The sequence below is a fragment of the Leptinotarsa decemlineata genome, unplaced genomic scaffold (assembly GCF_025532065.1).
Source record: "Leptinotarsa decemlineata unplaced genomic scaffold, Ldec_3_MD MMD2_P_RNA_scaffold_5, whole genome shotgun sequence".
NCBI classification, from domain to species: Eukaryota; Metazoa; Arthropoda; class Insecta; order Coleoptera; family Chrysomelidae; genus Leptinotarsa; species Leptinotarsa decemlineata.
The window spans coordinates 3,652,399-3,667,384 of record NW_027412532.1 but is presented as its reverse complement, the minus strand read 5'-3'; the positions used below and the strand labels follow the sequence as shown (position 1 = coordinate 3,667,384).

At 33.9% G+C, this 14,986-nt stretch overlaps 1 protein-coding gene and 1 long non-coding RNA gene across 2 annotated transcripts; one reads left to right on the top strand and one right to left on the bottom strand.

The window, feature by feature from the left end:
- Window positions 1–575: 575 nt before the first annotated feature.
- On the top strand, window positions 576–6,253 carry LOC111511020 (uncharacterized). The gene is made up of 2 exons (XM_023167033.2): window positions 576–723; window positions 5,345–6,253. Exons 1-2 carry the CDS (start codon window positions 712–714, stop codon window positions 5,942–5,944), a joined length of 612 nt encoding a protein of 203 aa, XP_023022801.1. The 5' UTR covers window positions 576–711; the 3' UTR covers window positions 5,945–6,253.
- A 143-nt stretch (window positions 6,254–6,396) lies between these two features.
- Window positions 6,397–13,262, bottom strand: LOC141479931 (uncharacterized). The gene is made up of 2 exons (XR_012464071.1): window positions 13,160–13,262; window positions 6,397–6,880 (listed from the first exon to the last, which is right to left on the bottom strand). It is a non-coding gene; the product is annotated as an uncharacterized lncRNA (long non-coding RNA).
- Window positions 13,263–14,986: the final 1,724 nt, after the last annotated feature.

Sequence of the window (14,986 nt, the reverse complement as noted above, 5' to 3'; positions counted from 1 at the left end):
TTCCACAACAAATGTTTGAAATACAAACTGAGTAGAGAAAAGTATCTTCTGTATAATTCAGTGTTCATATAGAAGTATTTGTTTCGAAAGAATTATTTTCTTTCGTGTAATTCAATGTTTATATGGAAGTAGCTGTTTCCGGAGGACTTTCTTTCAGTTTGTGTCTGAAAGTTACTTCTTTGCATGATCTACACATTCATGTATAGAGTTTCAAATTGATTACTTTCTTCCTTTCTTTGGAAGATTCTCTCATCCCTTTTTTTTGTATCAGATGGAGTAGTAGAAAGCCAAAAACTTTCTTTCCCAAACAATATCATCACTTTTCCATTAGATTTTTCACTCTGTAAGAGAATAACAATAAGATCATGAATGGATTTTGAATACAATTTAGGAAATATTGCCACCCTCACTCAAATCTTCAGTTGCATCATGATTCACACTTATTTTTACAGTATTTCCTCAAAAGAATTTCGGAACGTTGAATTTTTCTGCGACATCATTAAAAGGAAAACAATCCCACCAGAAAATAAATACATCAGCATCATCACCTGTTCCGATTCGCCAAAAGAGAGTACAGCACATACTCTAGGGAGTGTTCCAGGGTCGTACCAGCCAAGGTTGTGCCTCAGTATAAAACTAAAATGAGAGCTGCGGGGGGCAGTAGTAATAGTAGACTTGCCTCTTTAGAAGCAGTCACCGCCGTTGTCCGCCATGTTGAGATTAGTGAGTATCAAAAAATAATTGTCATCTTGATTCGAAATTGTTTGGTGTACCTGATTTGGAAGATTTCGGGGGGCTTCCGTGACCAAACCCGGCGGTGAAAGGATCGCTTCCGCTTTTGATGCGGATGACCTTTAGTTACGTCGGGTTTCTTTGTGTCCACGTCCTTGATTCTGCAACTTGTCGACTTTTCTTTGATGTACAGTGTGGATAAAAATATAGAAGCTACCGGACTTCGTTCGATCTCGATGTATTTCAACTCTTCAACTTTTTAACACATCCTCAGTAAAAAAAAAACTAATAAATAGAGTTTATTCTATTATTTTCACTATAAGGCTTTTACAAAAACCGCAGCGGTTTTTATAAAACCCTTATAGTGAAAATCATAGAATAAACTTTATTTATTAGTTTTTTAAATATGGATTTTCATCAAGTATCGGCCAGTTCTATTCAATCATCCTCAGTAAGGAAAAAGAGCATTTTTCTTCATGAAACGAATAGTTTCCAGAATTTTTTACAAAGAACCACTTTAAATGACAGAAAATTAATCTTAACATAAACAAATCAGTTCACTGTGACTTTCTGCAAACTTTTGGAAGAATATCTGGCTCACAAGTGAATTAAAAATAAAAATAACCAGAAAAATTAATTGGCGCTCCGGGGCGACTTCATTGATTCCAAAAAATCAAAATAGATTGTTGAATTGTTGAATAAAAAAAAGAATGAATGAGAGAATTTTTTTCTTGTCCTCATTTCGAAGTCTCTTCTAATTAGTCCTTCTTTTTCTTCAACATTTTACCATGTTACTGATAGAGTTTAATTTTTCACTTCTTCGTCTATCATTTAACCTCTTTTTCTTTGTATTTCCTCTGTTTTTGGAGCTTTCTTTCGGTTCTGACGAACATCACATGCATAGATTTCCGATTGGTTGAATGTGATTTTGATATTGAAGAATTTCAGCCCTTCAATATGGTTTTTGGATAAAGAATTTCAGCCCTTCAATATGGTTTTTCGAAATCCCTGGTTGCGTTCTACTCTTTGACACATCTCTGATTCGAAAACAGGGCATTCTTCTCTCCTCTCGAAGAAAATTGATAGTTATAGTTTTCAGAATTTTTCACAACTAATCCCTTTCAATAACAAAAAATTGATCTCAACATAACGTATGAATTCACTGTGACTTTTCCCAAATTTTTCGAAAAATATCTAGCTCACAAGTGGATTGAAATTGATAATAATTGATACAAATCTAATTGAATGGAAAAAGCAGTGAATGGGGAAATTGTTTTCTTGTCCCTTCAAATTTGCCTTTTTTTTTTTAATCGTTCCACCAAATTAATGATAAATTCTAATTTTTGCTCTTCAACTCCTCCTTTCCCCATTTCTACTATCATCTTTGGATTGCTTTTGTCTCTGAAACTTTCTTTTTCGGTTCTGTTGACCATCATATGCATACTGTATTGATTGGGTGAATGAGATTTTGATATTAAAGAATTTCAGCCCCTCAATATCATTTTTGAATATCCTTGATTGCATTCTACTTTTTCCAACACATATTTATTACGAAAATGGGGCATTTTTCTCAATAAATTATATAGTTTTCAGGCTTTTTCACAAATAATCATTTTCTATGGAAGAAAAATGATTTCAACGTAAAAAAACAGCTCATAAGTTAATCGAAATATTTGATGATAGTCAATAAAAATTTTGTTGAATGAAAAAAAGAATAAATAAGACAATTTTCTTCTTGTCCTCATTTCGAAGTCTCTCGAAATTTGTCCTTATTACACAATGTTACTAACAAATTTTAATTTTTTCACTTCAAGACCCTGTTTTCCACTTTTACTTTCATTTCGACCGTTTGTCTTTGTATTTTTTTAATTCAATAGGCATTCTAATGTTTGTCACATCTCTGATTTGAAAATAGGACATTTCTCTCTCCCCTCGAAGAAAATAAATATTCATAGTTTTTAGAATTGTTTGCAACTTCCAATAGCAAAAAATTGAAAAAATTTATTGTGTTAAAACGAATAAATGAGAAATATTTCATTGTTCTTTCATTATGATCATTGGAAATTCCTCATTGTATTCTATTGTATAAAACAACTACAATATAGAAATAAATACCTCCTGAGTTTAGAATTTTCCGAAACTAATCTCATTAAAATATAATTGATATCGAAATCACCATCGGCAATTTCTCAACTTCATTTGAACTTTTTCGAAATCTATTCAAAAAGTTACAGTTATTAAGAATAAATAACAATGGACAACATTAATTTTATCAAAAAAAAAGGTGTCCTTCATTGGATTCCTTCTGGAGTTTTCTTTCTGTTTTATCATTGTTTGACTCTGCTACAGACACATTATAGATTTTCCAATAATGGATTTTTTTCACCTCCACTCCCAATTCATCATTTTGAGATTTCTTTGTTTCCTGTGTTATCTTCGCTTCAGAAATTCCATTTTTGTTCCTAATGTGATTGGGCATCAATGCTACTTCAGCTTTTATTACTTTTTAATCAAAATTCAAACTTGTGGCCTACGAAGAAATTTAAGAAATTTTTTAAGGCAGTGAAAACACCATTTTTTTTATAGATTTGTGGAATAAAGCGGTTATTTTGATGGATTTAGCCGTTATTAGATAGTAGGAAATCAAAAATTTTTGTATATGTATGTATAATTTTGAAAATGTTCTCATAGGACGGAACTGCAGTAACGTTAGTTATAAATAAAAGTGGTAAAAACGTTACAAGTTTCTATTCTCTTTTTTTCATAGAAGTTATTATGGTTTTGTCAAAAAATTATGGTCACTGTTGCATTCATTGTAACTTCTATTCTACTAATATTCACCAAGGTTCTATAATCTCATCCCGTAATCAAATTGAAATATGTGTTGTAGAGTTTTCGATTTTCCCATTTTTTTTTCAACTAAACATAATATTTTGATATTCCGCTGCAAAGCTCTAATTATCTAACCATGAATTTGGATTAACAGAATACAAACAGTACTACAAAACGGTCATTCATACGGTTAAAGAAAAATAAATAAGAATATTTCTTATTAGATTCTAGATGAACTGATATTTTTATTCTCCGCTGCAACTTAGGGCGAGGAATGAAATACTCTGAAAGAATTTCGATTTTCAATTATAGAATATCCTGGACTTTAGGTCGATGATGGTCACTATCTTGCACTGACGAGTCGCTAAGGAGCCCGAAACCGGTCTGCAAGTGTGCCCGTTCCAAAATTGAGGGTCGAATCTTTCAGTTGTATTGCCAATTGCATATACGGGAAAAGTTTCTGTGAAGATTTCTGCACTTACGCCTGTCCAACGCCGTTCGTGGTATTAGCCAGGGGAGTAGTTGTTTTCTGATAGGCGTCAGTACATTCAACCTACTGTGTAGGTATATCCAAGACTGGCTTGAAAATTTAAAGTTAATTTCTTTAGATTTAAATAAGGATATTTGAGAAGTTCACAAAAAGTATAATTATGATTCGAATATCTAGTTTAAAACGAGAAGCATTTCTGAAGAAACTCCTTTGTATTTCAGGCCGAGAAAGATTCCGGCTCTTTTATTCATAGCTTTTCTCTTGCTCTGTTTTTCCATTGAGTCCTTATTTATATTATATTCTACTATAATCATTGATTTGTCTTATTGACACTCAATTTCTTATCCCTTCTTTTTTTTTCTCCTTTATGGATGATATTCGAATCGTGAACTTTCAATTTGCTTATCATGACCACAACAATAAAAATCATCTCTACTGAATTGTTTCAAATTAATTTTAAGTTTGTTAAAAGACTTGAAAGGATAGTCGAAATTTTTTCTGATCGACTTGGCCGTTACTTGATGAAGATCCATAGTAATTTCACAAGCTACACCTAACGATTTGATATTCACAAACTTTGTCAAGTAAGAACATCGTTAGATGTTAGACAACGTTTAATTTTTTTTAACACGCTTTTATTAGATTCACTTGTATGTATGCACGTTTGTATGTTGTCAGTTCGATTGTTTGAAACTCTCCTTTTCTTTTCATATTTATTCCCATTTGAATGCTCAGGATCTGTATTTGACAGAATTATGGACATTATTGCTTGACATTTTCGTGGCAGATGGCGCTGTACGTAAAATATCAATGGTCATTTTTCTAATCAATATACGGCTGATTGTTCCCAAAGTTCACATAAAATAAATATAGTTCAAAAAGACTAAAAAACACGCTTTTATAGCATACGAAACTAAAAAATGAAAAAATATAGTTTGAAAAATAAAAAACACGCTTTTAAAGAACATGGAATTCGAAAGTTAATTTTTTTTAAATAAGCTTAAAACAATAACGAACGAAAAATTCTAGTATTATTGTAATATGGCGCTTTGTGCCATTTTTTTTGTATATCAAGCGTCTGTCGCTTTCTTCACAATAGTACTTGTATTATTCTTTCGTTATTGTTTCAAGCTTATTTAAAAAAAATTAACTTTTTAGTTCGATGTTCTTTAAAAGCGTGTTTTTTAGTTTTTAAAACTATATTTATTTTATATCAGTAGAGCATTGGTTCTTGGTTCTCTCGGTACTTAATTTCTCAAATCGAAACTGAACTTGAATTTCGTATTCCAGGTCACAGCACTAGCTTTAGTAGCAGCAGCTTTCGGGCAGGGCTACCATGGCGACCCAAGAACAGCTGCCATCCTAGCTGAAGACCGCTACCTTCAAGCCGACGGCAGATTTGGGGCCCAATACCAGCAAGAAGATGGAGTGAACTTCAAAGAAGAAAGTTCCCCGGACGGCACTCGAAAAGGTTCCTACTCTTACGTCGATCCCAACGGCCAAAGACATACTATCAGTTACACAGCTGGTAAACACGGATTCATGGCTACTGGAGATGGGATCCCACAGCCTATCCCCACCACCTTACCAGTGGCGCCTAGACCTAACTATACCCCACTGCCTCAGTACAACCCTCCTGAGTACTCTCAGCCTCGCCCACAGCCTCAGTACCAGCCACAGCCTCAGTACCAGCCACAGCCACAGCCTCAGTACCAGCCACAGCCCCAGCCTCAATACCAGCCACAGCCTCAATATCAGCCTCAGCCTCAGTACCGGCCTCAGCCCCAGTACCAAAGCACCACCCCAGCACCTCATAGGTTCTATCCACCTGGAAAGCTGAATTTGAATAGGTCTCCAGATGGTTTCCAGTTCAGTTTCAAGAGTGCTTAGAGAGTAGGAGAAGCCATTTACGATTATTGAAAAAGAGACTAATGAATATTTGTCAGCTCGCAAACAAGATGTAGGTACTACTTTGGAGCTGATGGAGAATTTTTTTGAAAACTCTAACAGTTATTTCAATCTGAAGTGATACATTTTTCAACCTCTGTTAAAAAAATTCAATTATATGTAAATATTACAAATCAACTTTTCTTATATGTTGAGGATATTTCGTGCTTGTAATATTTATTAATAGGATATTGAGTGAGGATACTAGTTTGTGATAGTAGACTGATTGAATAAAAATTGAATCTGGTTAAAGGTTTATTTTTTCATCATAATTTTTCGAAATGAAAGGATTATATCAACGAGTAACTAATTTCGTTTTACCACTGAAATATTATTAATGATGATTGATTGAAACAACTATTCTGTAAGTTCATTGCCACAAAGTATAATAATAGTAATAAAAAATACGTTTATTCGTAGCATCACAACAAAATTTCAGCATATTTTTCGCTGATAATAATAAAAGAAACTACAAATGAGACTAAAAACAATGCAATAATGGAAATGTAGCAGCAGCTGCTGCATTGGAAATTTCGTAAGGGACATTTTTTAACTCACTATCGCTGCTCATCTCCATAGTTAATTGCACTAATTGGAAAGAAAAACCATGCAAACTTTCAAAAGTAAAAATGTCAACTAATTTCGTGTCAAATTTTTCTGTCAATAGTTATTCCGTTGCTATGGTAATGATCAACTGCATTTGACATTCTTGCCCCCTAAATATGAGCTGCAATTCTCGTGGTTTCGGTTCCCTCTCAGTGGTAGAGTTTCATGGAAGAATCACTTGGAAAGATCGACTGCAGCTTGAGAAATGGTTCTTATGCAGATTCTGTGGAACATGTTCCTCCTTACGAATCAGCAGACAATTGTCCTGAAAATCTTGCGAAAAAAATTGGATTAGATAATTTAGAAAACACTTGCTACATGAATAGCATTTCATAAGTGTTGTTCATGACGAAGAATTTCAAGAACGAGGTTTTAACGATGAACGAGAACAAAAATGTTTCCTACTGAATTACCAAACTCAAACAATCGTTCATACAGTTGCAGTTTCGTAAGAATGTATCATCTTTTCCACCAATCGATTTCCTGGAGTCTTTGAAGACCACTAGATACTCGTTAGGACAACAATTCTTGGGGTCCTTGTTGAATACCCTTCGTGAGCAAAAAAATAGCAGAATCAATAGTCCTGACCACTCTGGATTGAATGATTCCGTACAGTCTATCTCGTCTTGTGTTTGTAGATCTTCTGCTGGAAAGATCCTCACTAGTTTACTCTGTAGTACATGTTCAAGAGGTAGCAGAAACGTATGTGACTTCCTGGAACTTTAACTAGCGTTTCTTAATATGACTGATAACGAATCCGTTCACAGATTATTGTTGAATAATCTGAAATAGAACTTAAGTTGACGATAGAAGTATCACTAAATATTCTGGCGATATCTTGAATTTATTGTAGTCTCTGGAGACCCACTACATTTTATTCTATGAAAGAGAGGACATTGGCAGATGATGTGGTGCTGCAGATTTTTCCGGGTTTTTCTGCAGCTGAAACAGCAAATGCGACACTAGAATCAATCAGGTCGTCCAATTAATTATTGTTATTTTTGTTTCATAATTTCATAATTTGTATACCAGAAAATAAACTTCTCAATTTGATTTGAAAAAAAATGGAATGAAGTAAAGTAAATAAATATCTCAGAAATGTTAAAAAACCATACCTAACAATATTTTCGTATTGACAATGTTAACAATAATTTTATGATTTCGAGTTCGTACAATTCAATTCTCATATGAAAGTAGTTCCCATTCTGAAGAGTTGAACTTGATTGTTTTCTTCTTTCTCTTGGTAGTTCCCACAATTTTTTATATAGAGATGAATAAGTGAAAGCCCAAAAGTTTTTTTCTACAAATTCATATTCTGCTCATATGTGTATATTTGGACAATGTCTGTCAATCTCAAAAAACAATCTATTGCTTATTGCATGAATATGATTTATACTAAATATAATTTTAGCTCATTTTTGTTGTAACGTGACTCTTAGGCATAGCCTTGACTTCTTCGTATCGGACCCCACCCACCGATAGGAAAAACATTAAATTCCGGAACAAATCTATTTCGCTCGACTCTCCGCGATAATACAATGCAAAATACCAGTTTAACCGGAGCAACTAACTCCAACCAAGGCCATACGTTACATTGCACTTTCATTGAACGCTACTCTGAGAAATTGAAGGAAGTGAAAGAAACAAAGGTGTAGGAGCATGGAAATATATAGCAGATGTGATGAAATTTCATTTCATAATCCAGCAAAATGTACGGGCCTAATCCGCTCAATTTATTGACCTCCTATCTTAAAAATAGGAGACAAATAGTGAAAATTGGGGGGGAATATAAGTTGCTAACGGTGTGCCTCAGGGATCCATTTTGGGGCCTTTTCTGTATTTAGTACTTGAAAACGATCTATTAGTGTATCTAAATGGAAATTCTGCCACTCACTGTATATGTTACGCTGATGACACGAATATACTGGTTATTGAAGATGACCTAAACACTGTTATAAATATAGCTGAGAGCACTTTCAGTAGAGTTATCACTTGGTATGAAGAAAACAACTTGATAATGAATAAAACAATAACTAGTATGTTGCAATTCATGGTACGACGACAACACCATGAGGTGAGTCTATACCAGAATAACGAATTACAATTGGATCCCACAACAACTAAATTGTTAGGAGTTACCTTTGATAACAACTTGCAATGGAAGCCGCAAGTAGACAATTTGTGTAAAAAGCTCAGAAATTCCTGTTATTTTCTCAGGTATCTCTCCACTCACTGCAGTCATGAGATTCTACTTACGCTTCATTATGCGAATTTTAATTCTCTCCTCAGGTATGGAATACTGAACTGGGGCACAAGCTCCTCTGTGGATCGAGTGGATACAGAAGTATGCAGTGAAGATCATTGCTGAGTTAGGATTTAGGGAGTCCTGTAGTGGAGCATTTCAGAATAATAATATTTACAGTTGCAGGAATATACATACTTGAGGCATGTACATATGTATACCGCAATAAAAACGAATTGGCAGCCCATTTGACACGAAACGGCCACTTACTTCTACCCAGTCAAAATCGAACTGCTCTCTACCAAAAAAGTTTTGGCTATCAGGGATGCAAACTGTATAACTAACTTCCCGACGAAATCAAAGTTTCAGGAAATATCCATATTTTCAGGAGAAAAGTTAGGCAACTATTATTGTCAAAAAACTGCTACACTGTTGAGGAGTTTCAACCGTAACATTATTTCCATGTTAGGTTATATTGGCATAAGGCTGTTGATCGTTTGCTAGAGGGTTTCAATTTATTATGTCCATAGTAGGTTGCTGATTTTTTGGTTGAATATCGTCAGATTGTTGTTCCAGTTTGGAACGGGGTTTCGGCATCATCCGCTCTGTCCACAATTACGTTTTGACCTTCACCGGAATCACCATCTCTCAACATTGCCTCAAGGTCATCTTCACTTACTATATCCGTCAACCCGTCAAATTATGGCAAGACTGATTTCAAACCTATTTTGAGATTGACTATGACGAGGTTTGGCTGATTTTTTTTTGGCTTTTCATGATGAGCGTTAATTAACCATTTCTAGCAAACTATTCAACGGATCAACGTGAAAATTCCAAAGTATGCATAAGTCAATATGACCCACACGCCTAAAATATAGCGGCGTTGTCGCTTCTACTATAAAGTAGCGGCTATACCCCGTATATAATATCATATTATGATTCACTATCACTTTGTCAACAAATTCATATACTATTTCCATATATCTATCTATTACCGTTTAGAAGATATAAATTAATTTCGATATTTTTTTACCAAACATGAACTTTTATGCATGCTGATAATCTTGAACTCTCTTGCACTAAAACGATCAAATTTGAAAGTCCTGTATAACTCTAAGATGGTAGATAATTTCGTTGCTCAATTAAAATCCACGATGAAGTGCACACATTGTGGACATTCTGTAACCTTCGATCCTTTCTGGGATTTGTCACTCCCCATACCACAAAGAATTGGCCAATTGAGTTTATCACAGTGCTTGGATTTCTTCCATGTCCATCTTTGGATGGACATGGAAAACCGACGTCTTCAAGTTGCAAGGAAAGAAGAAAATGCACAAAGTCTCTATCGATCCATAAGTTTCTCCGTATTTTAGTCATTCATTTTAAAAGATTTTCTCTAACAGAAAGATTTAGGGGCAACTTAAATGTTGCCATCGAATTTCCTCTAGATGGATTAGATATGAACAATTATGCAGCAATGTGACTTCTTGTCGTTATAATCTATATGCACTTTCGAATCACAGTGGGTCTACTTACAGCGGGCATTATACAGCATTCTACAGACATCCTTATACTGGCACGTGGCACGAATACAATGATTTACACGTGTCACCAATTTCATCAAAAGTAAAAGTATTCAATTGATGATCCGACAAGCTATAGCATCGAAGTTTGGCCAGAAACCCTCATTCCACTCACTGTCAAAGCCCTTATGCCGCTTCATTTGAAAACCATGACTTTTCATCGTCTCCATATACAACTGTCTGCTTTTTTTCTGATACGTATCGAAAGAGATGACAATTTTGACGGTTCAGTAAGTAAGTATGATAAATGTAATGAACGTGAACAAGCCATCTCCATAGAGTTGATCAAAATACATTTTGCACCTCACACAATGATATGTTTTAAACCTTTCGGTCTTTTCCGTCTGTTATCTTCGAGATACGAATATATTGGTTATTTTACAAAGCATGTTATGCATGTTAACTTTTCTCAAGGTATAATTCACACTTGTACCACTTCAGATAGGCATTTTTTTCAGAATATGTTCAATAATTATTAGATAATATTTTCTGAATCACAGGAAGAATTGAGTATTGGTTTGATCCTGTATGAGATTCTAGTGGTGTTAAATACATGTTCAATAAAATATAACTACTCTCTCTGTGGTGTGGATTTATAGTATAGAGGTGTCTGTAAGTAAGATAAACAGTGGTATGTGAAGAATATTACTGGAGGTTTATCCCAAAACCAAATCGTTATTTTTGACACCTCGAAGCAGTTTGATCTTCCTCTTGAAGATGATCTATTGGTGATCGAAACACGTGTCGAGGTGTTAAAATAACGGTTTGGTAATGAGAAAATCTCCAGTTATATTCTTTACTGCACCAAACAGTGTATTACAAATATTATTCAGGTGAGTGAAGGCGATGACATCTATTCTTACAAAGGCTCGTGTTCATACACGTCTGAGGAAGCAAATGAATGATGAAATAGGTGAAATCTTGTAAGTTATTTTTCAATTTTTCTAAAAGGGAATTTGGTAATTGATAAGAAAAATAAGAAGGAAGAAATTCCAAAAATCCAGGGCTTTCGAACTCGAAAAACAGTGACACTCAAAACCTCAGCCGCGAAAGTGTAAACCATTTTGAAAAGAATAATATTTAATAAATTGGTTTGTCGTTTCCCGGCTCCTTCGCCAAACAGGAGAGCGCCAAATTTACAAAAATCCTTCACCGAAAGTATGTGTGTTTTCGATTTCCGTTTGAACTATACAAAGTTTTAACATTTCCCAATTTCAGAAGGTCCAGAATAACTTCTCTCTTTGATTTTGTACCATTTTCAAATGACATTTTCAACGTAGAACGTCCTTTCCTTCAATGTTAAATTTTGTACTTTTGGCTTCACTTCAGCTTTCAAATCAAAAGCATCCTTGTTAATGAAAATGTGGGGGATTACTGTGATTGAAGATGAGTCGTCGAATATTTGTTTTCTCGATATATACAAAAAGTAAATCAAAAAACCATTCCATTAATCAAATCTCCTCAATAATCTGTTTCAACATTTTCTATTCATTATGGTTTGATTTCCTATTTTTAGATTTATTTTTCACCAAGCAGATTCAATTTTTCCTTTTATTTGCACTACTTTCATATTCAAAAATACCATAGAAGATGGAAAATGAGAGTTTCAAACCAAATTTGCTCAACATTTCATCTATTTACATCCCAGATGAGTAGTAAAAACTGTTTCAATAAAATTGAGCAGTGGACAGTGTGGAGTTCATTAATGAAACAACTAAATGAACTGAATCAATACGACTCCCCGACAGTAATGGTTCTACTGACCTTCATTTTTACGCGAACTTGATCTTGACTATAATTTCAAATTGGGTGCGGTTAATTTCGAAATATCTGCACAACGCCTCACTTCCTGAAAGTTTATTATTACACAAGAGTACTAGTATATCAAAACTCAAAGACTAACAGTTATTCATTTTTCACAAAAAAATTTTTGAAAACCCTGAAAATGTCTCAAATTTCATCTTTATTAGTCTTTCCACAATCAGATACAAAAGGTCAATTTACATCTGCTGTGCTCTTTGCTCTATAGTTATGTTTAATTATAAATTGTATTCAGAGCTCATCTAACAGAAAATTAATAAAAATTAATTAGAGAATATTCATTTTAGTGACATCTATTAGGTTTTTTCGTTAAACAATGATTATCTTGAAGAGAATTATACTTTCTATTCACTACTAAATAATAGATGGCAGAGAAATAATCATGTTATATTTTCATTTATCAATTGAACGTCAACTTTTTTGATGTTGTGCAATGGATTGAAGTGATTTTTATCGCTTCAATTTTTTTCTTTTGATTATGTTTTATTTGAATAGTTCTATATTGAAGTTTCTACGCAAACTCTGATCCAATAAAAGTTTTCTATAATAGAAAGTAGAGAAAACATTGACCGGATCAAAGAACTTCAACTACCACTCAACAGATGGCAAGTGTTTCAATTTTCGTTACGTATATTTTATAAGTAGAATTTATCGTTCTGATGACAGTAGTGAATATTAATATTACTACTATTTTATGAATTGTATTCATAATAAACCAAACTAGTTGTGTCAGTTACAAAAAGGAATATACTCGATAAAAAGTACCCGTGTTTTACTGTTGATAAAAAGATTTTAAGCGCTTAGAAACAATTCTCAAGCAACCAATTGTAATGTTGATGAAAAAACATTCTATAAATTGTTTACAACTGCTGATTATAATAATAATTATTCAACTAAACCTCTCACCTGCAAGATAGAAAACAAGTCTAACTGACTACTTCACTAAAAGATTAATTAACAATTTTCCAACAATGAAACTAACATAAACTGACTCAAATCGAGAACGCAGCTTTTCAACAATAAAGTTAAATGAGCTAGCTCAAATCGAAAATACAATTCGACTATACTATAACTAGGATCCGTATAGACGTGCGCCACGTCGATCTTCAATCGACTATACACGATCTTCAATCGAACAGGACTACAAATCAAATGCGACGTTTCTAATGCGCTTAATAGAGGAGTGCTGAAGCGTTAATTCGTCATCTGCGCCTGTTTAACCCTCTTCTTGATTCTGTTAACTGTAGTTAACATGGATTTCATAAATCAAAATAAGGAAATTTTCTACAAAATCACCATTGAACTTGATAATGTTAACTTGAATACACATCAGTTGATAATTTTTGAACATCTGCTGCCATCTACTACTGACTAGATGAATTTATATTCATTTACATGAACCGTCCGCCATGTCACCCAATCATTTTGTGGTTTTCATAGGTTGGCCTATGACCTTGTGAAGAATTAATTCAGTTTTGCTGTCGGAAAAACTCTGAAATTCATTCGAAACATTCTCTAAGGTATATATGTTCGTCAGTGATACTTCAATTGAAGTGATTTTGTTATTTTCTAATTGATTTTGAATATGAAAGAAGTGCGTAAATTGTAATTAACATTGCCCGATCCTCCAATAAGGTAAGAATGTAAATTACGATTAACTTTGTCAATTTATATCATAGTTTTTGTGAGATGGTACACAACTAGAAATTTTTTCAGATGGCGTATTTTCCGTCTAGAACCAGTAAAATATTATCTTTGGCGCTTATCCCAGAAAGCGAGTCAGAATCCGAGGTTTCGGATAGAGGAGAAGAATTCGAGGATTTTCTCGATGATGATTCCTCAGATGCACCTTCATTACCCGAGGAAGTTGCACATTTGTTAGCCGACATATCAAATGACAATGGTGAGAATCTGGAACCATCGAATAATTTCGATGTATCAGATATGGTTTTGGACCAAAACGAAGAAAATCCATTCATTATCACCTCGGAAAATCTTGATCAGATTCCAATTTATATCGATCATGTACCATCTACTGCAACAACTTCAATTTACAATGAAACAGAGGTTCCTACTTCTCCGAATACTAGAACTGCTAACATAGATCTCCCTCCAGCTCATACTGTCATCGATACTCTTGCCAGTGTACCTGTAACTGATAATCGTACCAGAAAGTCCAAGCGTAACATTTCAAATTCAAAGCAGAATAGTGCCAAACCAGCAAAAAACAAAAAACAAAAACGATCAAGTATTCCTTATGAGTGGGAGAAAACTGAATTTGAATATGCTGTTGATATGCACGAGGATAAATTTTCTGTTCCTTCGAACGTGAAAACACCTTTAGAATATTTTACTCAATTCTTTGAGGATTCACTCTTCGATTTGATTGTTGAAAACACAAATTTATATTCGGTTCAAAAAAAAGGTGTATCCGTGAATACGAACATTCAAGAAATTAAGGCATTTGTCGCCATTGAGCTGTATATGGGAGTAGTTACATTACCATCATATACAGATTATTGGAGTAATGCTTTGCAGTACCCCTTGATTTCGCAAAAAATGAGTCTCAAAAGGTATCAGCTACTGAGAAGGTATCTTCATTTTGTTGATAATACGGACGATTGTAAAACTGATAGATATTTCAAAATTAGACCAATTTCCGAAAGAATAAGACAAAACTTTTTAAAAATAGAGGAAGGAAAGAAAATGAGCATAGATGAAATGATGGTGCCC